Source organism: Stegodyphus dumicola, chromosome 12 (assembly GCF_044657685.1).
Source record: "Stegodyphus dumicola isolate Sdum_Otavi_A_Nest chromosome 12, ASM4465768v1".
Classification (NCBI taxonomy): domain Eukaryota; kingdom Metazoa; phylum Arthropoda; class Arachnida; order Araneae; family Eresidae; genus Stegodyphus; species Stegodyphus dumicola.
Window position 1 is genome coordinate 36,866,277 of NC_140779.1, and position 25,591 is coordinate 36,891,867.

The 25,591-nt window shown below is 34.1% G+C and overlaps 1 protein-coding gene across 1 annotated transcript in view; it reads left to right on the plus strand.

The window, feature by feature from the left end:
- Nucleotides 1-21,726, plus strand: part of LOC118189018 (uncharacterized) — a 46,362-nt gene extending 24,636 nt beyond the window's left edge. The window contains exons 4-5 of the mRNA XM_035359549.2: nucleotides 16,245-16,466; nucleotides 21,392-21,726. Coding sequence (XP_035215440.1) covers nucleotides 16,245-16,456 — 212 coding nt within the window. The 3' untranslated portion in view covers nucleotides 16,457-16,466; nucleotides 21,392-21,726. The remainder of the gene's footprint in view (nucleotides 1-16,244; nucleotides 16,467-21,391) is intronic.
- The last annotated feature ends 3,865 nt before the right edge of the window (nucleotides 21,727-25,591 follow it).

The following is a 25,591-nucleotide window of genomic DNA, read 5'->3' on the forward strand; positions in this document are numbered from 1 at the left end:
TTTTATTTAATTATGTAATACTAAAGATAAATATTAAAAGATCTCAACGCAATGTTGAAAAATAATTAATGGCGGGTACTTATCTATTCAGTGTTGGCCACTCCTAAGGCCAGAAGTGTGTGGCCATTTTGTTGTGGAGGTTCGAATAGATGACCACCGTTGCTTCCTATGGAGGACTGACAGTTACAATCATGCCTTCTCCGGGATTCGAACCCGAGCCCTTTGGTACCGCAGTAGGCACCCCTAACCATTATTACCATCTGGGCGGCACGTCGAAAGATAAAGATATGCTTTCTGTTTTGTGTTTCTGATCTTTATTTACAATGGATAAAGCCTTATCACTAACGGTAAACAATAACGCCTCTTCGAGGTGTTATAATAACGATATTAAAAATCAGTATCATTTTTATGCTTGCTTTAACAAACAAGAAAAGGAGTTGGTATAAATTAAAAAGCAATCAAAATGTATGCATTGATGAGGTAAAAAACTAAAAAAGCAATCGAAATAGCTTAGCATATGCGAGAGTTATGGGAAAAAACTCAAGACGATTAGAGCAAGAATTAATTATCAGAATTAATTTTTAAAAGATTAAAAAATAAGTTAACTGCAATATGGGAGCAGTCCCTAAAAAAAAAAAAAAAACACTGGATTGTAGGGGGAATCCGACAGGTGTGCGTGTGCTTATGGATCGAAGAATCGAACTACGCGACTGATTGATTTACACGCGGGACCCCATCTGTGCGGGCTACCTGTCAACGTGAGAATGCCCTGCGCGAGGACCACCCCGAACGATTCCAAATCGTCACGGTTCAATTTTTGTTGTTATATTCCCACTATTGGTTGCGGAACAAAATACGAGTGGCGTTTCGCAAGAGATTCTGGAGAGGTGTGGAGGAACCTGCGGGGAAGAACTGAAGACCACCAGGAAAAGAAAGCTTTCAACTCGAAATAATTTTCTAATAATTTAACCTACCTTGCTCTTCCGATACAATAGCAGTCAGTTTGATATATAACGCTTATAATTAAATGTTATCTTTCAATTCAACAGCAACTTCCAGTACATTTATTGATGTTCGCCTGAAAGAATATATGACTGTTGAAATCAATTCAAAGGTACTATTAATAAAATGCGTTAAGCTGTCTGGGTTAAGGAGCGTTAAGCAGCCGATTTACTCAAAAAAATAAAATAAAATAAATAAATAAATAAAACTATTTAAATTTGTTCAGCGAATCTGCCGTGCAACTTCCATTGTCGGTTATTCATCCGTCTTCAAAGAATGTTTTTTGAACAGCGACATTTCATCAAAAGAATATAGTACGTTATTTCGATTTAAAAATTTTCTAATTATAGTTACTAAAAATACTAAAACTAGCAACACGTTTGGAAGTAGGCGAGATGAAAAATGAGCAACACCTTCGTCGTGAATCGAACCACGGACCTCTGGAATACGCGCCCGGCGTGCTGACCACTAAACTAAGAAGGCGGGAGAAATACCTTATAATATCTTCATATAAGCTTTTAAACAACTGGATCCTATTTTGCTCGATCATAATATGTAGAAAAAGAGTTTAGATTTATATTGTTGGTCTGCACGAGTAGGCCAAACTTCAGCCTCCGATTAGTAGCCCGAATTGGTGGTAAGTGAGTTTAGATTTATATTGTTGGTCTGCACGAGTAGGCCAAATTTCAGCGTCCGATTGGTTGCCCGAATTGGTGGTAAGTTCTATTAAAAACTGTTGCAGATCTCCAGATATCACTTATTCATGTGGGCGATGTATAAACAGCTTAATAAATTTTGATGAATTTAATAATGTAAACATCGAGGCGAGAGCCGCAATAACTTGTGAGAAAGAAACAGCAGAGATAAAGTTCTTGGCCGTGCTGCTATTTTGTCATACTTGATTATAAGAACCGACATTCATTACGTATAAAAGACATATCGTAAAAGTAGCAAGCGAATGAAGAAGAAAACCGATGATAGAACCTAGGTTTATAATCTGAGCCAATATGAAGTATCTAAAATACAGCAAAATAAAGCAGAGATGGCTAGTTGGCTATTTGTTAGCCCAGGAGGTCTAATTATTTCGCTTTGGCATTTTGTGCCGTTTCGCTATAAATGGCGTTTTTTTTTAAATTGTTGCCACCGAATATTATCGCCCTGTATTATATTTAAAGAAATTAAATAATGAAGAATCTACATAAATGTATGTATGTTTTTCGCATTGTGATAAAACAACGGTACCTAGAGCCAAATTCAAATTTTGATAAACTTACGTCTCCACCCGAACACGGGCATCTGGGAGCTTGAATTTGTAATTTGTTTTATTATATATTTCATAAAGCATTTATGGGTTTTTGATTAAGAAATGTGATTGATTTTTCATTTGTAACCTTGCACGGGGAATTTACCGTACTCTTTTGGGGGGAGTGGGAATTTTATTTTCGTACCTTTTTTTCCGTTAAAATGCAGTAAAAAATTAATAAATGCCAATCAAAAATTAGATGGTTAATCTGATGGCACAATTTCTCCAAAAAATAAATAAATAAACTAATGAAAACTTACAAATATTATAAAAGCCAAATTTCATCAGTTTCGTTTAAAAAATAGAACAAGGGGAAAAGTAAAAGCTTTCAGATTTTATATTACGCTCAAAAGGCCTTTTTTCATTTACACACTCATACACGTTTCGAGAGCATCTGGGCTAAAAATATTTAAAAACAGCATATCTTTATAATTTCCGATAGACAGTCTTGCGCTGGAGATTTTTTTTTTCCACAGTGTTGCCATAACTCGCTTTGAAATCGTCGAGTTTATTAATCAAAAAATCGATAAAGTTTTACAAAATATGAAACAAATTCGAAATTCAGGATTCGGACTTCCAGGTACCCATATTCCGGAGGAGGACTAGATTATTCAAAATTTGATTCTTTACCTGTAACAGGGAGTGTTCTGAAAGTTCCTCTAAAGTCTTTGTGTAACATTTCCCATAATGCGAAAGACATACAGATTCATGCCGATTCTTCATTATTTAATTTCTTTAAATATAATATAGGGCGATAATATTTGGTGGCAACAATTTGAAAGGTTATGCAACGCTTTTAGTGATTCCACGCAAAATACCGTTTCGAGATCATTAGCCCTTCTGTGCTCACACACCTTTGGGGAAATAAAAATTTCAAAGCTGGTAAGTAATACAAAAATAAAACTCGAGTCTTCCAGAAATTATTATTTCAGAAAATTGCTTTCCAAATATAATTACCAGTTTTTTTAAAAGGATAAAGGAAAAGAGTATTTGATATTCCTTTAATTTTCAATGTACCGCTTTTTGTATCAGATTTTTATTTTGACGGATTACATCAAAATTTTGCGTGGGTTCTAGAAAAAACGTCCAGAAATAAAATGCTATTATTTCGTAGTTATCTGACCTCAGCGAATACATTTTATTTTAATAGTAGTCAGTTTTCTGTTGAAAAAATAAAAATATCTAATAATTAGTTTTTCTATTTGTTAGACCACCAGGAGAGAATCCCAAAAGAGGGGAAACCCTATATCTTAAAAAGATTGGTATTTCAAGCGTGGGCCGTTTGAGAAAATACCACGCCCATGTCTTTGTTTGTCGGTTTCAATTTCACTGTCCAGCGGTTAATTTTTTTATTTGACTTTTGAAGTTCCCCTTTACCCCCACTTTTAAAAACATGTAGTCTGGTTGATCGTCTTCTCAACGGGATGCCGAGCGCCACGCATTGTTAAATGTTCTGTATATGTTTAGAGAAGATGTAATTACTATTCTTTAGAAATATATTTGCTTGCCTGGTTGGCCGATAGGGTTTGAGTGGAATATCCTATTGTTCTTTTAGAACAAATTAAAAAGAAGAAACTAGTGTTTGTTGAAATACCGTCATTTAAAAGTAAGATAAGTTAGATGTGTATGTCTTTTACGTGTTCATTAGAGGATAAATACAATTTGAGGTAAAAGTAAAGAAAGCAACTGGTATGGTTCCTACCCCATTAATGGGATATGTTACGCAAAGACTTTAGAGGAGCTTTCAGAACCCTCCCTGTTTCTCTTTTTCATGAGTTCGAATGTTAGTCGCAGATTATTTGCGAGCTATTTTAATTTTATACTTTTACATTTTCATTTTTGGAAGCATATTCCGGTTTCTAAATTTTGTGCTGAATAGAAATGATCTCTGTACTTCATTGAAATGGTATGAAAGCTTATTTCAATTCAAATTCTTGTAAAATTGGTGAACAGTGACCCTATGAAAGAATAATAGAGAGAAAAATTCTTTTCAAATCAAATTTATAAACAGAAATTACTAAAAGCCAGCTTATAGTTGTGGCAGCTTTGTTTCAGTTGCACACTCGGCAAGGAGTATATCTTGAGTCCGAATCCTAGTCGATGTTTTCAGGTGGGGCAAAGATAGCACTCAACAATCTTTATGCCTTGGAGTTACTCAGAAATTACTAAAAGCCGGATGATAGTTGTGGCAGCTTTGTTTCAGTTGCACACTCGGCAAGGAGTATATCTTGAGTCCGAATCCTAGTCGATGTTTTCAGGTGGGGCAAAGATAGCACTCAACAATCTTTATGCCTTGGAGTTACTCAAAAATTACTAAAAGCCGGATGATAGTTGTGGCAGCTTTGTTTCATTTGCACACTCGGCAAGGAGTATATCTTGAGTTCGAATCCTAGTCGAGGTTTTCAGCTGAGGCAAAGACAGCACTCAACAGTCTGTATGTCTTGGATTCGAGTTACTTTCATTTCAATGTATGCACACTTTTTTTAACATTATTTCATTAAGCATTAGTACCACTGCCATAATGCAGGTTTAAATTCTGCATTTTGATTGTTACTTATTCGTACCTATCGATTAAAAAATCATTTATTTAATCGGCCTTTCATGTTTCATCTATGAATATGAGGTTGCCATAAGCTTCGTATGGAAGGAACATTTTGCTACAGCTTTATAGGGAGGAATGATGTTATATATATGCAAATGAATCTATAACTAAGGCATTAATGAGAAATAATTATTAAAAGTAACTTGTTAATATAATATTGATTTGGTCATGAATAACTGATAATTAGTTAACATTTAGATAATCAATTCTTTTTAAATTTAACTCTTTACCTTTTCTGCCCTTAATCGTTCAAAATCGGAATGAACATAATTTATTAATTATTAAATTATAATGCAATCATTTATAGCTGTTTTCCTTCCATTATGAGAAGCTGCACTGAAATGTTTTAATGTTGTTTGTCTATTAGTGGTTCATTGACTTGGAAAAAGAAATCAAGTGACATTTCTTTTAATCCCGATTCCACCAGGGAGATAAGAGGAGACATCATTAGCCGTATTCCTATTCTTTATTTGCACGCAAACACAGTTCCCGTAAATATTTTTCTGAAATTCTTTTTTTCTGATTTCACGTCCATCCGTAAGGGTAATTATTATTGGATGAACCATCAGTGTCCGGCGAGTTTGCAGCTGCCGAGCCGGACGCGAAGAAATTTCTCACGCTTCCGATGTTAATTTATCGCTCGTTAAACCTGATTTTTATGAACAGTTTTTTCTCTTTGCTTTTTGTTCGAAGAGAATCAGGTGGAATGACTCTTTGGATTGTCGCGCAGCTAATTGATGGCGATCGATTGGTATTTGGCACGTTTATTGCTCATCTTGGCGACTTTTTTCCTCCGATAACAGTTCTGCCCCGTTGGGGAGGTACGTAATTAAATTCTTGATGCTGGGAATATTTGACAAAATGGAAATAAAAATATTCTTGACATGAAAAACCAGAACATTCTGAGAAAGCTCTAGTTAAACAGAAAACATTAAAATAAGGAAAACAATAAATTTCTTGCCTATTTGTACAGAAAAGTTATTTTTTCTCTTTAAAGAAGTAAAACTCATGCTGATTTTGATACATAGCCATGAGAAAGGTATGTACATATTTATTTTTTGCGACCTACGTTAATCTTGTAAGAGAAATTAAAACCACAAAATATTATTTTGTAAAACTAATTAAACTATATTAATTATATTAACTCCAACCATATGATTGAGTTTAATGCTTATACAGTATATCAGAATTTTAACACTTAATAATCTTGTAAGAGAAATCAAAACCACAAAATATTCTTTTGCAAAACTAATTAAAATATATTATCTATATAGTTACTCAATTAAAGTACAAAACTCGAAAGTAATGCTTTCGTAAACGACTTTTTAAGGGAAACTATTATTGCCTCATAAATGAGAAAATCTCTGTAATTAACCCCTGTGTTTGCTTTGGGTTCAACTGCTTTCATCATTGGGTCATAGTGACCCTAGAAGTCCTGAGAATGAAACTTTGCAAAATTGCAGAGCGGTAATACTTTGCAATGTTTTTACATTATTCTGAAGTGATTACATTGTTATCTCTTGGTTGGCATTTTAAATCATTAATGGCAACAATTCTGTTCTTCTGCACATCGGGTAAAGTACGTTAATATTTTTTCCTGTGTTTCTGTTATTTGGTTACCGCCTTTAATGCCGAAATCAAAACAGGAAAAAAATGATAATTGAAAATTTTTGTTTAATTTGCTGCAGATTTATCCATTTGACCCCTCACATTGAAACCATTCAGCCTCAGTTTCAGTTTCTGTCACTTGGCGTCAGACTTAAACAGTTAAAGTTCTAACTGTTTTGGCAGCCCTAATAAAATTGTTGAAAATAAAAAGGAAAGAAATCAACCAAGATTCAAATCACTCCCGACTCAGTCTCGCGTGCTAACATTTCTCGTTCCACACTCATTATCGTTACTGTTACACACGTTACTTAATTATTTGAATTCGCTTTGCGCTCTAGGCTACGCAAGTGGCTGCGCAGCGGTTGCAATGCAACGATTGTTTGGATGTGACTTCCCTCCCAGTTCTTCGTATCCCACTGGCAAGGGGACCGTGGGAAAACACGCGTGCGACAGTCGCCACACGTCCCGTGCATACGTTATGAGCTGACAGAAACAGCTGTTTTGCAGAATGTCTAATTGCCATAACTTGCATGTAAGTAACTAGAATGCAAGGGGTTAGGGTAGGTGGGATGACAGCTGAACTGCAATTGTATGAAAGGGTGTGATGGGAAAAAATTGGTAGGCGGAGACTTCACTTTGAAAGAAGATTTAAAAAGAAAGGTACAGAAAAAGGCACTATTGAAAATACCTATTTGAGAAAGAAGGAAAAGTTTTAATTACGTTGACATGTTGAAAGCACGTTTTCGCTTCGCAAAACAGTTTATTTATTTAATGCTCAAACATGTTTAAAAACATGTGCAAAATTTATATCGACCGTTTGAGCGAAATGTTGCTAGAGAAAACATTATTAAATTAAATTACGTCACATAAAGGCATTTTTTTTTTCAGCAATGCAGGTAATTGCAATTTGTATCAACAATCTCTCTCTTATATTCTTGGTATTATGTTTCTCCCTCGGAAATCTTCAGTACTTATGCACCTTCATAAACAACACAACTGATACTGTCTCTTCTTTATGTTACAACTTGTAAGTATGTAATATAAGTTGGTGGTTACTGTACATCTTTTTCCCGCTTTAAGACAGCAGACCGTTCCTAAGAACTTTTCATGTGCTCAAGTAGTGCGAAGCGATGCCGTAGTTTACTGTTTCGGTAGTTAAGTTAAATTGGTTGGATGTGGCAAAGCACATGAGGACTGTTTGATAAATGAGAGCGAAGTCTTCATGGAGAACTTTCTAAGGAAAACTGGTTCGTATTCACGTTGCACATGGGCAACCGTGAAAACATACTCATGCACCTTTTGTTTGGATGTGGCAGAGCACATAAGGGCTGTTTGACAAATGAGAGGGAAGGCTCCATGGAGGTGTTTCTAAGGAAAACTGGTAATTCATGTTACACATGAAGAACCATGAAAAGATACACACGCGCCATTTTTTACTTTAAAAAAGAGGGTCAAATCATTGTGGCCATATTCATTAATTCATTTGGTTCATTTTGCAGGTTAAATGCTCAAATAAAACTGATTAAAAGATACTTCGTTTTTCGAATGTTTAGAGACATATCTTGCATAATGAGTTAATAGTTTGAGTTGTAATTTAAATTTCAATAATTATTATTTTTAGTATAATTCCTCTGTTCGATGCTTTGTTATGGAGGTAATTAATTTGGGATGAGATTAAAAAAATCGAGATTTACAAACTACATTGAAAATCGTTCGATTGAAGAAATTGTTCAAGAAATGTTCTTGGCCGAGAAATAAATATATATTTCATGGAGACTGTAAAACGGATCCTACTTCCATCTGTTTCAAAAGTAGATGGAACTCTGCCACATCGCGGTTTTATAAGCATTTAGGATCGATAAAATTATTACATTGAATGAATACCAAAGACATGAATCACATTATTCGTCGAATTCACGTGCAGCTGCCTCAGAAGCCTGCTTTCCGGAGAACGGGGAATGGGAGTCGTCATCTTTAGTCGATTTACAATAACGGCGCAAGAGATTATAAGCATAGATCAATCAAATAAAACGTAATACCCTATAACAATATGCTCCTGTCGTCCAGAAAATCCTCCCTTCGACCCCCAACATACCTCTCGATCCTGTATCTTACTATTCGGTGAGCTCAACAAGGGGAGTTTTAATATTAAAGTCAGTGTGCTTAGATAAGTTGTGGCTGCAGGGATTTCCTCCCTCCTCCCCGCATCAGGGGGAAGGGGGGATTTTTATCGTAGGGTGGAATATGCTTTATTCGCCTTGTGTCTAGCATTGTGTCGTGAGGAGGGTTGGGTGGAAAAATACTTTTCACGTCGTTTTCCCCCTTTTCGCAGTCTCCGTGTTGCGGAGGTTGTGACACTGCGATAATATACACACACATGGAATTGCTAGCGGGGATTATCTACTGAGTTATTTTTGAGTCTGGGAGATAAACTGTATATATTACTTCTTTCTCGATTATCTTCATAACAAATGAATGACTTGAACTTCAAGAAAAATTTGGTAAGATTTAACCAAAAAATATGACTTAGTAGGAAAATCGAATGTATAGTCTGACTAAAGAGAAAACTTTAATTTATAATGTTCGATTATTCCTGCAACTGTCTAAAATCTATGAATTTTTGAAATAATGTGCAAAGCAAAATGAAAAGATAAGAAGAACTAAGTTTACCTGCATATGATGCAATATTTTTCTATATTTATTAGTGTCATGTATTAAATTGCACTTCAACTGAAATCCGAAATTCTTGACAAAGATAAAACACTGACGCTAAATATCATGCGATATTGAAATTAAATCTGGAAAGCTGAAAGATATATTATTAAATTGAAACTTGAAAATCTTGATAGTGAAGTCTAGAAATTTATGGATCCTTGAAGCGTTGTTTTAATTCTTTGATATCTAGAACCTATGACGTTGCGTTATTAAAAGAAAAAAAAAAAATTCTGAATACTTTCAAATTTTATATTACGCACAAAAGGGAATTTTGTTTCATTTATAGACACGTACACGTTTCGAGGGTATTTGGTTAACGCCCGCTTGGGCTAAAAATATTTAAAAACAGCATATATATAGAATTTCCGATAAACAGTCATATGCCGGAGATAAAAATGTTTCACTCCTTACAGTGTTGCCACTATTCGCTTTGAAATTGTTGAGATTTTTAATCAAAAATTCAGTAAAGTTTTATAGAATATGAAATACACAATTAAATTTCAAATTCGGGCTTCCAGGTAGTCACGTTCGGCTGGAGGATTATGTTATTCTAAATTTGATGACTCTAGGTACAGTTGCTTTTTCAGTGCTTGAAACATACATACATTCGCGTAGATTCTTCGTTATTTATTTTCTTTAAATATAATGCAGGGCGATAATATTTGGTGGCAACAATTTAAAAAGTGATACAGCTGTTTAAAATGATTCGATACAAAATGCCGTTTCCAGACTAATAGCCCTTCTGGGCTAAAAAAGTTGCCCTTTCTTGAATATCGGGTATTGAATAAAAATCTTTATTTGAAAATTATAAAATTGAAATTAACTTAATGTTACTGAGGTGAAAATTTTGGAAGAAGGGCCTCAGCATTTCAGCCTGTTGATAGGGGTTCTTAATTTGCAGGTTTACTAAATGTTCAAGAACACTGATAACGAGAGCAAAAAATTATTCAAACGGTTTAGAAACGGGGATAAATCTTTTTTGCGTATTAGGATTTGGAAAACTGTTATAAGATATGGCAAATAGACATGTATAGCTAAGACACAATAACACGCCGAATAAGTACTAATTCAGAAGTCAAACAACAAAAATCAGCGTTAATTTTCAAAATTTTCACAGGACTAGTTTCGATGGTTTTACCGAACCACCATCCTCAGCTGAAAAACCGAATTAGTACAAGTATAGCTGTTAATAACACTCTTGTTTATAAAAACTGGAGCAATATTGTACATAACGAGCTTTTTTTAAAGCTAGTAAAAGTATAAATGCAAAATGTTGCTAAAAAGTATACAGGCATCCATAAATCTATATCGTAAATAACCATATATTATTGTCCATCTCATAAGAGAAAAGGCTAATAAAGAACTACTTGCCAAAGTGGCGAAAAGTAGTTGACAGTATTCACAAACCGTCGTTAGGTGAGTCATAAAGAACTATCTTAGTAAGTGATATCATTGTTGGCTTCTTCCGGCTGAATGCTGAGAACTGCAAATTTTACCGTTCTCTATGAGGGAGTTATACGAACAGTGACCGCTTGCATGCAAAAACGCACGATGTGTGATTCAGCTTCCGATCGGTCCCCCTGCTCCCGATCGCACGCGCCCTGCACGTGCATTGTCATCCGAAATGTCGACCATCCAATCCACGGCGCATGCCCACACGGTGCAGAGAGGAAAGGAAACGGGATCGTGGGGGTATAGTAGGGAAGGGGTGCGGGGAAAGTAAATAATAATTCCCAAACGACCCCCTGGGACGTGCGAAACTTATGTTTCTCGATTTCCCAGTTCCCGCTGTTTATGAAAAGTAATCTCATGAATCATTACTTAATATAACTCCGCTAAAAATAATTAATTCTGGGATTTTGCTTCTGTAGTAGTGACTTATCGAACCCCTAGCAAGAGATGCGTAAGTGCTTTAGCTAGAAAAAGTTAAGAATTAATTTTTGAAAGCCACATATTAATTCACAAGACGCCACACTTGATTTGTTCAGTAATACAGTTGCTGAAAATGCTACTGTCTCTGCAGCATTTCACAATCTCAGAAACTACGGATTAGTTTAAAAAAAAAAAAAATCTGAAATGTTTCAGATTTTAAATTACGTCCAAAGGGGCGTTTTTTAACATTTTGTGTGTTACCTTTCTTTATTAAATATCATGTTCCTCACACTTAAACCATAAGATCCAGTGCAACAGCAATATCGCAAAATAGTTTTAAAACGAGCATATCTTTAGAATTTCCGATACAGAAACTCACGCGCTGGAGATAAAAATGTTTTTCTCAATGTTTTTTCTGGAGATAAAAATGTATACGTTGCCATTGCTCGCTTTGAAATCCTTGAGTTTGTTAATCAAAAATTCGTCAAAGTTTTAAAAAATAGGAAATCGATCATAAAACAAATTTCAAATTTCAAATTTGGTCTTCCACATGCTCATATTCGTTGGAGGTTTACGTTATTCAAAATTCGATGACTCTATGTACCGTTGTTTTATCACAATACGAGAAATATACATACATTTATGCAGATTTTTCATTATTTAATTTCTTCAAATATAATGCAGGACTCTAACCTTTTGTGGCAACAGTTTGAAAAGTGAACCGACATTTATGAGTCCGACGCAAAATGCCAAAACGAAACTAATAGTCCTTCGGGATTCAAATCCCTTTGGACTAAAAACACGTGAATGTTATTTAATAATGATAAATGAAATAACTTGACACGGGGGGTTAGTTGCTTTCAGTTGTTGCCATAGAGTCATTTTATGATGAGTCCAGTACATAATGATAATTGCATATTTTAGTTCCTACTTTAATGACCATCCAAAGAAACATTTTTATGAGATTTCTCCAAACTCACAGTGTTACCCAAGGAGCTCATGGGTAAGTTTATCGCGTTGAACATTGCAACAACTAACCTAGCCCAAAGGGGCAATTTGCACAGAAGGGTTATTAATTACGTTGGTTCACTATAAAGAGAATTTCATTTTTCAAATTATTGCCACTAAATATTAAAGCTCTGCATTATATCTAAAGAAATTAAGTAACGAAGAATCTGCATGAATGTATTTATGTTTCTCGCATTGTGAAAAAACAACGGCACCCAGAGACATCAAATTTTGAATAACGTAGTCCTCCACTCGAATATGGGTATCTGGAATCCTAAATTTGGAATTTGTTTTACTATCTATTTCATATATTGCAAAACTTTAAAAAATTCTTGATGAGCAAACTCAACGATTTCGAAGCGCGAGCAATGGCAACACTGTACGGGGAAAAAAAAAAAAAAAAATTATCTCCAGCTCGCGAGATTGTCTACCGGAAATTCTAAAGATAGGCTCTTTTTAACTAATTTTGTGATATCGCTGGTAAATTGAATTGTATGGTTTAAGTGCGAAGAACATGATATTTAATAAATAAAGGTAACACACAAAACGTTAAAAAATGTCCCTTCGTGCATAATATTAAATCTGAAAGCTTTCAGCTTTTGCTTTTTTTAATATTTTAATTGAGAAATGGCTACTGAAAGTTTCTTATTCAGAGTGAAGCTTCTTCTCGCATAACATCTTGAGTACATTTCTACGAAGGAAATTAAAACCACGTGAAGGCATTATATTCTCTTTTAGATCTAATTTTGTTCAATAAAGATAAGCATTCAGACACGGAGTAAGAGAAATGATAAAACGACGTCCCAATCCATTCTAATTGAGCCTGTCTTAACTCGGTGCTTCCTCCCATCAAGAAACCGTAATTGCGGATGTGATACTTAAGCCCATAATTTCCTGTCCCCCCCCTTTTTTTTTCTTCTTCAGGCCACAATTGAAAATGGTAGTGAATAAATACTGCAGTTCATGCTCTTTTCCATGATACTTTACGCGCGTACTATGTTAGTTATATTGTTAATATTTTGTTGTTTCCTCGAATTTTATTAGAGATATATTTCTTATTCAATTAATTCGGTTCTCACTTCGCGGCAAGGGAAAAATACATAAAACCTCAAAATATCTTTTAAAATTTGTAAAACATGGAAAAATATAAAACGCCAAACACCGTTAAAACAATTGAAAAAATAATTTTTACTGTTAAAATTAGAGTTTCTACGCCAAAAACAAGCGATTCGACCAGCGTGCAAGAAGACAGATTTTTCGATGCACAAAACTGAAAGTTTACTTTTGGTCCCACACAGTAAAAAGACACTGAAAGTGCAGAAACAGACTTAATTTACTATTCTGTTAAGTTTCGAATGTAAAAATATATGGCTGCTGTGGTGAAAGAAAATAAATTTAGCCGCACTTAAAACAATTTTTAAATTGTCGATAATGCTACAACTATTGCATGCAGATTAACTAAAGGCATAAAAACCTTAACCGGAAGATAAGAACAACATAATTCAATTATTTTTAAAGCAAAAAATGCACAATTTACCGACATATAAGAATAAAAAAAACGGAGATCATTGAGCCGAGTAACAGAGTGGGTATATATATATACTTTTGGGTGCGGCCGATTGCAAACAAAAAGGGAGGTGCATAACTACATGTTATAATAGTCCTATATAAAATATTTCAACGTTCTGGTTTTTTTTAGTTACGCGAAACACATAGATACACATGTCACAAAAAAAAAAAACTCTTCTGAATACATTTTAAATCCTTTTTGCAACCCGTTTTGGGGAAAAGAGTTCTTTATTCTGTACTTACGGACAGATGTCACGCAAAAACATCGTGAAATTGCATTGGATAGCGGTCAAAATGGATATTTTCGTTGAAATATGATACCCGAAAGTTTCCGCGATTACGATACTTCCTTTACTTCTTACAAGGAAGTAAAAGAAATTTTGTGCTGGGGTTTTTCTCATATGAAATTGCTTAAAACCTAGAACAAGAACTAATGTATTCTGAAGGTTATTTTTAATTAAACCAAAAGTTAATTATCTGATTAGGTATCTTATTAAATGCTTAAGAAAAAATATACCAAACCATGAAAACTTGTACTGAAAGAGTTATAAGAATAACTCTCCATATAGATTTATTTAGATTAATAAGTATTTAAACTGGTCGTAAAAATGAGTTAAGTTAATGAGCTATAGTAATGATCTAAACGAAATAATGCCTTAGATCTACATTCTCGTTACTTTGATACAAAAGAATTTTTCCAGACCAATCTAAACAAGTGTTGTACACGCCTTACATAACAGTCATTGGTCTGTTAAGGCCAGTTTCTAACCAATCAGAATTATATCCGTGGAAAAAAATGCGGTCGTACCTGACACATAAACTTTCTTCTAACGTTTTTAAATGCGTGCGTGAATAATGCGGCAATAACAAAGTGGGGGAAAAAAATGAAAAAGCTTTTAAAGAGGTCATTTTTCCGAAACGGAGAACTAGACTGAACCACCCAGCTAGTTTTGTATTATCCTGTCGCCTTTTTCTTTATTACTTATTTTTTTAAAGTTTTTCCTACGTATGTTATAATTGTCATTTCTTACAGGTATTTGATTTTTCCCTTCGTTTGCCATCTGTTAAGAAATGCTACGTCACAGTCGATGTTTTTTTTTTTTTTTTTTTTCCATTTTCCCCACGTCGGGGTTTCTGCTATCACTTCTGCCCCCTCCCCTCTCATACACTTGCAAAACACATGAAGCGCAACTGCTGAATCTATTTAGATACGTCGGTTCTTCCTTTAATTCTCCATTTGCACTTTAGTAAATAAATAGGACTTCAGCTGGAAGAAAGTATCAATGATGCGTATGCATAAAATTCCAGCTTTTCCAATCAATGCCAGTGTTAATAGTTGTGTGTTGAATTATTACTGTTAATTTTCAACTAACTTTTGTTTGGGCGACCCAGAAGGCTAACAGATATCTTGAATATGTTAAGAGAAATTTACATAAGTCTTCAATTCACAAATGGTAAAAATAATAATAAATAATGATTAAAAACAATTACGTTATTTGAAATATGAACAATCTAGTTTCTCACTGGTATCTTTAATACGTTAAATCAAACCAGATCAAAAGCAAGCACTAATGTTAGCAATGAAGCAAAAAATTTTCACGTCAGTCTAAAATAATTCCATTTTATTTTATTTTAAATTTTAATACTTAGTTCCTTTTTAATTTAATATAATGGCTCAGCAGCGGTCGAGCGGTAAAGTCGCTGAACACTGCTAGTTCGGTACGAGGTTCGAATCCCGCGAACGGGCTGGCTACACGGGCGTTTTCGTGGTTTTCCTCAGGTGTAACGTGTATACGAGCCAGTTTCTCTTAGAAATTCCTCCACGAAGGCATCTCTTCTCATAGGCAGAAAGCCATCGAGTGCTTTGAGGCAACCAATTAAACCGAACTGATCAAATGTAGATAGAATCTGTTCTTTTTTCTTGCTGTAATATCTGAGTATGTTTTTATGTGTAAGGAATATTGATGGAATTAACAACAATTAGTAATTTTTTTTCATATGTTTACAATGATAATTTATTTTTCTAGTCATAGAAAGTAAGACATGGAAAGCTAAATTTTAAAAAATCGGATTTTTATAAACTTAACTTTAAACATTAATAATTACAAAATTATATTTTCTCACCTCTCCCTCCATTTATCTCAGTTTATAAGTTTCTCGTTTGTCGGAGAAATTCATAAGTTTCACTCGTAAATCCACTCGCTATGAAAGATTATAGAGGTTAACAAACTTTTACTTAAAATTTCTACTAAGTATTGATAAATGTTATTTGGAAGCTATTGCTTTTCTAATAAACAGAAAAACATTTAGGGAAAAGGTCTTCTAACCCTTGATTTTTCTAGTTTTCATTGCATTTTTACGGTATAACATTAACAGGTACCTATATCACTTTTGCTTTGGGGGAGGGGAGGATATTTGTGAATGAATAGTTCCATTGATGTTTGTCAAGAACTAATCATATATTCTTCCATTTGTGGAAGGCTAAATTTGTTAACAAGTTATCTCAGTTAAGTTCAAGGCTAGTTAAAAAAACTTAAATTATTAATGAGATTCTTTTGCTTTCAGGTGTAAATGTGGACGTTAATCAGTTAAACCTCGATGATATCAAAGACTTGGTTTGCCAGTTAGTCCAAAGGAATAACCAACTGAAAAAGCAAGGAAGGACCGACGGCATCAATCGAGACTTGGATGCTATTTCTCCCGTCTCGTTCTTCGAGAGGTCTCGGCACGTGCCTTCTTACCTGTCCGCCCGACGACCTCTCCGCAAGAGGACGTGAACGGCAGCCGGTAAGTGTCAAACGTATTACTTTCTTGTCTCTTTTGAAACATTCCAAAGAACATTTGTGTGAAATTTTTCTTCCCTTAGTCCATTGTACAAGTCTGGTGTCTTGGTGTCCGAGTTCTGTTTTCATTAGATCATGTCATAGAAAATGTTATTATCTATCGGAAATTATCTCTCTGTCCGTTTCGTTACACCCTCATAGCTTTCCTTTCTTTAATGAAATGATTACATTTCTTAATGAAATACATTCTTTCTGTTTTAATTAAAAAGCAAATTCAACATAAAATTGCAGACATAGCATACTTTACAAACTACATATCTCGTTAAAAAAGAATTCTTTATATGCACAGTTTTCAGTGGTTGGCTGACATTATTCTTTAATAAACTCAACTCTGGTAGCTTTTTTTCAGTTTATGAGTGAGTTTTGATCATCAGTTTTTCATCAGTGAGTTTTGAGTTAAAATAATAAAGGAACACCTCACTGATTCGGTAACTACCATGAGACATTCAATACAGTAATCTTTTGATAACCATTTAACGTTACTATCATCCGTAAAACTCTCAGGTTTGGTATGAACAAAGAAATGTTTTCATAGTTATATGACTTTCGCCACCTTTAAAATTTTAGTAAAGGTCAAATTTGAACAATAATAACCAATGCTCATAAGGAAAAATTTCATTTTCTTGCAGTTTCTTCAATGGCTTCCTTTAAACATTTCATTATATCTTTAACAGGACACCAGGCATTGTGTTTTTCCAAATGTCCTCACTAACCATAAACGTTTTGCGTATGGTTTATGAGAACTACTTTTTGCTTTTATATTTATATTTTTCAGAAAGCAATTAATAACGTTTTGAAAACATTATAATTTTCCTTTGGGTTTACTTCATCGATGAACAGTGCTGTCATATAGCTTCCCACAATGTTAGGAAAGAAGAACGGTGAGGAATAAAAGCGTAGTTGCAGAACCATTAACTCCTGTAAGAGACGCGTTGTGAATTATGAACCTTAAAATCTCTGTTCATCAGTGGGGTGTGTGGGTTAGGGGTCAGGGAATATGCGGGTGTGGTTCTCGGCTCCACCGTTGCCTTGAGGATGGGCAGGGTACAATACCAATACCTTATGGAAGGATAAGAAAGAAAATAAAAAGAATTAGGGTGTAGCCGATTAGTGCACAAAAAATACCTTACCAAAAGCATCCATCCATTGACCAAATGCAATAAGACTTCCCACTCGAAAGCTGTCAATCACAGCACCTATATGGTTCCCACCCACCCACAATCGTTTCTGCATCCGTTAATTTCTCTCGGATAGACGGACACTCCCTTGGAAATCGAAGCGCGCCGAGCTGTTGCACCAATTTGTATTGTATTGCGGTAGCCGCCGGGCCAATGGCTAATCAATTGGATGAGTTGAGTTGTTCTCTTGAGGAGGAGTGAGGAATTGGGCTTGTTGACGTTGAGAAATGGGGATTCTGGACGTGCACCGGAATAGATAAGTGGCCTCGAATCGAATTTCAGTTCGATGCAGCTGTTGATGATGGATGCAGGAGGTGATGGCTAGGAGGTTGTGCAAGGGCTATCGTCAGAGATCGTCATCTTTTCCCTGTAGCTGTCAAAACTATCTACACGTGGACTTTCTTGCTATACCTCAGTACCTGAAATGTCCTAAACAATATAATGAAGTTTTTAACTAGTTTAAATAGCACTTGTTTGCATCCAGATCAAACTCAAAATTTCATGTCGTTGTAAGAAACAAATTAAGAATGAAATAGACATTTTAAAGAAAAAGAGCAAGTTTCGACTTTGCGTCATAAAAGACCACCAGCACCATCATTGCATAGAGACTCAAAATGTAAAATCTGGGAAGTTCATGAAAATTTTAGCAAAACACTGTGCAGCAATTGCATTAAATGTAATTTAAATAAAATTGTATAACACTTTTATGTTGTACATATTCATTGTAAACAAAATGTGTATAATAAAATTGCATAATACATTTAAACTTCATTTCTTTAAACTATAGTCATAACTATAGAATTTGTTAACTGTTTTGAATAATTAATTACCAAAACAGAAAACATTGATTTAGCTTTCTTAATTATTCATCACTAGTTAAAGCATTGAAAAGGGCCAATTAAGAATTACTGTGTGAACTACGTATATAGCTTTTTAATATCTCTCATTTAGAACAAAATTAAACGAGTTATGCTAATCAACCAGACTTTTATTAGAATGTCCCCGGTAGTGATAGTCTGCATTAAGAAACTGGGGAGCGAATTCACCGCGTGCCACTAAAAAATTGATGATGTGACACTTGTGCACGTGGCAGTTGTGCACAAGTAGCACCTGCGCACATCATCCCTGTAGAAATATGAAATTTTATAACAGGTGTAACTAATTATGAACCCATGTGACACTTCCACACAACTTATCCAAAACAATGAATCAGCCTTGGGATTTGTTCACATGGTTTTTCGTAAGAAGTGTTCGTTCCTGCACTGATAGTCGTTCTGATTTTTTTATTTATTTATTTAATAAATTCTCTTTAAAACATTTTGTAAAGCAAATTAGTAATTTAGGTCCTTGTACCAAATTATCGAATGATAATAAAAAAGATGGTTTTGTGCACAACTGCTATTGAACTATACAAATTACTGTTACCCATCCACCAATGAATGTTTCTTGTGCGCAAGAGTCCCTGCTTTTCGGCTCGTGCGCAAGTGCCGCTAAACGAAACAATTCGTGAAGATACGCACAATATCATTTTCACGGTTTTGTTTTATTTGGATGCATGCATTTTAAAGGCAGAAAACCAGGATAATGATTAGTGATTTTGACTGCCATACCGAAGGACTCGGGTTTGAATTCCGGAGATGGCTTAGATGTTTGTAAATGTACAGTGTCTGTGTGGCATGGGAAGGCTCAAAATATGCAGCGAGCCTAAAGCCTTCTCGAGAGGTTGGTGGTAGAGAAAGAAGAGTGGGAGACCTTGGGTCCCGTCCCCAGGGTGGTATGGTGCCCAAGGCTCTTTCCAACATCATGTGCACTCTTGCGACGAATGTCGTGGCTTGATCAGACATGCGTGATTAGTGACAACAACAGCACTATTTAAAAAAAAAAAAAAAAAAATGTTGGAAAACAATAGTTAAAGTTGTAAACATCTGTTTACAAAACCAAAGACTGTAACGAAATATCTGCTGAGTATCAACTTTGATTGTATTATATTCGACTTCATAATATATCGAGTCCTCTGCTCAGCTTGTTGCCTCGCATTTTTCATAGATGCGAATCTAAAATTTCCTTATGCTACTGAAAACGTCCACATCCTAGTCAGTGGAGAAAAGATGCGATTAGCCTTTCAAGCAATAGCTCAAAACCCAAACGGATAATCTCGATTATTGCTGACGATGAAATAGATCATTGCTTCGATGTTATCATTTCCGTGATTGAAATTGCCCATTCCTTCTTGCGTATTGTGGGTGTTGACGCAAACTTTGGGTGGAGGTACCAAAAAAGCAATGGATGGGCCTCACTGGGCGGGGTTTTCGTACAGACATAATTTACGGTTTTACAACTGTGTTTAAGTTTTAATAGTTGTTAAATATCTGGGATAATTGCCCAGTAGTCGGGCACGCCTCTCATCTCGCTTTCCTGCACCTGATATGGATAAGTTGCTCACGAATGTGTTCCTGAACTTGGATTCGACCTTTGCAGCTATTTGGTGGTGGTCTGCAGAGTAATTACGCGCGCTTCTGCTTGAAGGGTCTATTAATCGGTGACACTGGAAGAAATGGACTTGCAGAGATTGAGAAATTTGTACAATGATGTAGGCGGTGATAAATAAGTTAAAGGGCTTGTCTGGAAATGCTGATTAGGGCTAATATTTGAGACTGCCTGGATATTTATACTTTTCATCTTTGGTCTTACTACACCATGAAGTATACAAGCAGCTATAGTTTCATAGGCCGGTTATATTACGGGTTAAAGGCTTCTCAGAAAATCATAGGCGTATGAAAAGATTTTTTTTTGGCATTGTAAGATACCAGGTAAATTTCCATACTTTATTTTAATTATTTATTTTTTATTAGCGTAAAATTTAAATTTACTCGGGCTATTAATTTCGTTTTGGTATTTTTCGTCGTTCCACTATAAAAAGGCGTTTCACTTTTAAAATTGTTGCCACCAAATATTATCACCCTGTATTATATTTAAAGAAATTAGGTAGTGAAGAATCTTCATGAATGAATATATATGCTACTCGCATTGTGAATAAACAACGGTACTTAGAGCCATCAAATTCTGAATAACGTAATTCTCCACTCACCCGAACCCGGGCACCTGGAAGCCCGAATTTTCAATTTCGAATTTGTTTTTATTGCCTATTTCATATTTTGTAAAACTTTTTAAAGAAATTCAACGATTTCAGAACGAGCAATGGAAATACTGCACGGAAAAAAAATCAAATCTTTTTATCTCCAGCGCGCGAGACTGTGTATAGAGAATTCTAAAAGATATGCTCTTTTTAAATATTTCTGATATTGCTGTTGAATTTAATTTTATAGTTTATGTGCAAAGATAAATTACAAAACATTAAAAAAGGGAGCCTCTTTGGGCATAATATAAAAATTGGAAAGCTGTCAATTCCCCCCCCCCTATGTAAAGTACTAGATAAAATTAAATATTTTTTGTCAAGTTTTCATTTGTAATAAGTCATGATACTTCCTACTACCAAAAGTTGTTTTAGAGGATAAAAAATAAATATGAATTTTCGCGCATTATAACTCATACCAGTTTTTGACATATGACTCCCTACAAATACTTTTCGAATCATTTGTGCCATTATTGTATGTATTCTTGCGTGTATTTTATAGAAATAAGTGCTTTTGTTCCTTTTCCAAACTATATTTCATTTTTTCTTTAATTTCAGATATGAATGGTAGAGCCGAAAAAAGTTGTTAAAGATTATGATGCAAGATAAGACTGTGGTAACCAGTGCAAAGTTGTAGAACAAAATCGCATGCACTGAAAATAGCATTGTTGTATATATTTGTGGTTATTTGTACTCAAAAAGATACTATTGTATTATGTGGATATATTTTTGTACAGACCAATATAAGGTCTCCGTGTAAATACAATTTTGTACATATTTATATAGACATAAATATACATACATTATAAATAAATATATATATATATATATATTGGGCTGGGGATTGAAATAGCCCGATTATAAATTTGAATAAAAAATAACTTTGGATAAAATATTGTCTTAAGTTTTATTTCTTTCGACATATAAGATGCAGCTTAAAAGAATAAATCACAGTAATTGATAAGAACAATGAGGTTTGATTTGGTTTATTTGACTACGGCACACGAAGGCTATCTACCCAAGGAAAGCGATGCCTTCGTGGAGGATTTTCTGTTAAAACTGTGAGTTCTTGCAAGCTGTTAATGTAGTTAAGTAACGCAGAATTTTATGACTATTTGCCAGTGTTTAAATATTTATAGTGCTGGCGTAAAAAGTTTTTGCCTTATGATGACATCTTGCTTCTCTATCCTCCACTTGCAACAAGAAAGAGCACTTTAAATTATTCGAAATTGTTCCAGTTTGCAAAATTGTTTATTATCAATCTTTTCTAAAAGTAATAAATCTGTGTTTAATCTTAATAATTTTAACGTCTCAGATGAATCGTTGTTGTCTTTGAAAAACGCAAAACCTTAATAAATAAATACGGAGGGTAAAAAATAGCTCATCTTATAACAATTATAAAAAATACAATAAATGTTATACAATACTTCTATAGCAGTAATAAAACTTTAAAATAATTCCACACTTAAGCTGACTACATAAGAAATGTATTAAGATTTTATTCTTAATTTTATTGTAAATTATTATTTTAAAAGTGATTTTTAAACTTTTATTGATTTTTTTAAAGAATTTTTTATACAATTCTTTAGCAAAATGGAAAAAAGTATGTCCGTATGCTTTTAACAGAACAGTACCATCTAGAATAGTACATCATCTTGAAAATTATAAATCAATCTTCACGCATAGAAAATTGGATGATCTAAGAATAGGTGGTCCGTGAAGACCCCGAAATATTTTGCGTTTTTATATCAAGATCAGGTCATAATAAAAATTATTTTGTGACCATTTTACGTAAAAGGATCTCAATGAAAGACATTAACAAGAAACTACCATTATAAACATTTGAAAATTTCTGTCTTCTATCAATAACAGTTGAAAAGTTGGCTGGGTACTGAGAAGTTTTGAAAGCTTTTATATATTAAAAAATGATCATTGCTATGCTTTGGAGTAGCAATAAGGGTCCTGACGAAGGTGGGGCAAAAAATGGAGAGCAAGCAGAATTCCTCTATTCAGATCCATTAGAAAATGTTCATGTATTATTGGTTATAGTTGATCCGTAATTAATTCATATGCATAACAAAAAAATCTGATGTGTACGCCACATGACTTCCTTGTATTGGAATATTAAATTATACGCATTTTTTCTTGCATTTCATTTAAACTTATTGGATTGAATTAAATCTACTTCGCCGACAGCGCATAAACCACAATAGAATAAATGCCTTCTTTAAAATTCACTCTAGTATTTGTTTACCATAGCGACACTCTGGCGTTAGATTCACTTAACAGTATTAATAATTATATAGCGGAAACTAAGTTATCTGTTATATAATCCAATAATTATATAACAGTTAACTTATATATTTCTTTCATATTATAACTCATAATGCACAAAATTTATATCATTTAAAGAATAGAATTATCTAATCGTTGCCACATGTTCTATTCAAATACTATAATAAAACTAGAATGATGTATAAAAAAATTAAGCAAACAAAACAAAAAAAGAAACAGTTTTTCACAGACGATTGAGTATTTCTCATTTAATACTTCGCGAAGAGGCAAAAATACATAAAAACTCAAAATATCTATATTACAAATTACGAAGTAAATCTCAAACACTTATTTCCTCGAAAAAATTCCAGAAAGAATTAAGTATGATTTAATTGGCAATAATAAATGAATGCGTTATCTTTGTTATTGCGAAGCTAAGTTTCTCTAGATTGGCAACAAATCCACTAGTCTCCTGTTTCAAATGTAAGCATCAATGGCCGCCATTAAAAACAGGCTTAGCGGCAATTAAACAACTTTAAAATTGCTGATAATTCTAAAAATATTGCACACAGATTTACTAAAGGCATAAAATCCTTAACCGGAAGATAAAAACAACATAATGCAATCATTTTTAAAGCAAAAAATGTACAATTTACAAACATATGAGAGTAAAGATACTGAGATCACTCTGAGCCGGGTAACAGAGTGGATATATATATAAATATATTTATATACGTTTGGTGCGGCCGATTGCACCCAAAATACGAGGTGCACATCTACATGTTATAGCAGTCCTATATACAAAATCTCAACGTTCTGAGGCTATTCGTTTTTGAGTTATGCGAGATACGTACGTACATACGTTCGTACAGATGCCATGAAAAATTCTCTTCAGAATTCATTTTAAAGCAGTTTTATAATTTTGAAGGAAAAGAGAATTTTATTCTGTCCTTACGTACAGATATGACGCAAAAACATCGTTAAATTGCATTCGATAGCGGTCAAAATGGATATTTTCGTTGAAATATGCTGCCTGAAACTTTTCGCGATTACAATACTTCCTTTTTACTTCGTACAAGGAAGTAAAAAGATTAATTAATACAGCTTATAAAGACAAAAAAGATAACAAGGTTTTTGAATATGAACTTCCCTTACGCAGACTTTTGTATAGAAGCGTCTTCTTTAAACACATACAATATTTCTCGTTACCTTTATAAAATAAGATATTACTCCATATCTATGGTTTTCCATCCTAACAGTGAAAACTTTCTTCATTTAAAATTTTTAAAAGAGAAAGGAAGAATAATTTTACTTAACCAATAATTGTTAGCTTCTGAGAATGACCAGATGAAGGATGCATTATTTTTCTTTGAATGAATCTTAAAAGTCCCTGAACAGTTTATGCAATCGTGTACCGTGCACGTGTTTTAAAAGTTCTGAAAAATATAGCTATCCAACAATATTTTTCATACTTCGTGATAAAACGAAAACTAGACTTTTTTAATGGCGAGTACTAGCCATTTCGGCTTTTGCCACTACTAAGTGCCAGAAGTAGTGGACATTTTATTATGGAGGCGACCACCGTTACCTCTATGAGGACAGACGATTTACATCCATGCCCTCTCCGGGTCGCAGTTGGCTTCCCTATCTCTACACCGTCTGGGAGGCAAACTGTATCCAGAATAGGATAAGGAATTGGAAAGACATAATTCTGAAGTCGGCACTGCAAACGAATGTAAGAATGTAAACATGGCTATAATTTGTGGCTGGAAATTTCACTTCAAAGTAGTGAGCGAATACAAGCAAAGTGAATAAATTATACAAATACAGATCTTGCACCAAAAAACAAAAATACTGGTTTAGTACACTTGCCTTTTAAAAACTGTTGAATTCCTTTGGATATTTGTTACGAAGAATGCTAAAAAAGGGGGGAGTACAACTACCCGAAATTTTTTGTTATTTTATTGAGAATTGCTTCCATAATCTTAAAACAGCAACTGTATCATGGATTGTGAGTGAATTAAATAATGCACTTTAAAACTGAAAAGAGCAATTTTTAGACAGTAGTCATAGGTGCAAGTATGAATCAAGTGCTTGATACATGAAATTATTAATGCCTCATTAACAGTATAAATCAAAGTATTAAGAGAATGTATAGCAAATATACGTTCATTTAAATCCAGGGTGTCAAAGAAAATTTTTCGAACGTCAAAAGATTCAAAAAACGCCTTAAAACAACTAAACAAGAAAATAAATAAAAACTGATTTTAAAAGAAAATTTGCAACCTTTTATATTTATCAAAGCAGAAAAAAGTTTTTTCTAGGTTAAAAGCATGAGGCGGAGAATTTGCTATATATTTAAAAGCTAATATAAGAAAGATTTTCTTTCATTGATTTCATTAGCAAACATGTCCCAAATCAACCTTCTAAGCGACATGTTTAACATGGGGAAATTCCCAAATGTGTGCGGAAGTCCGCGAATTT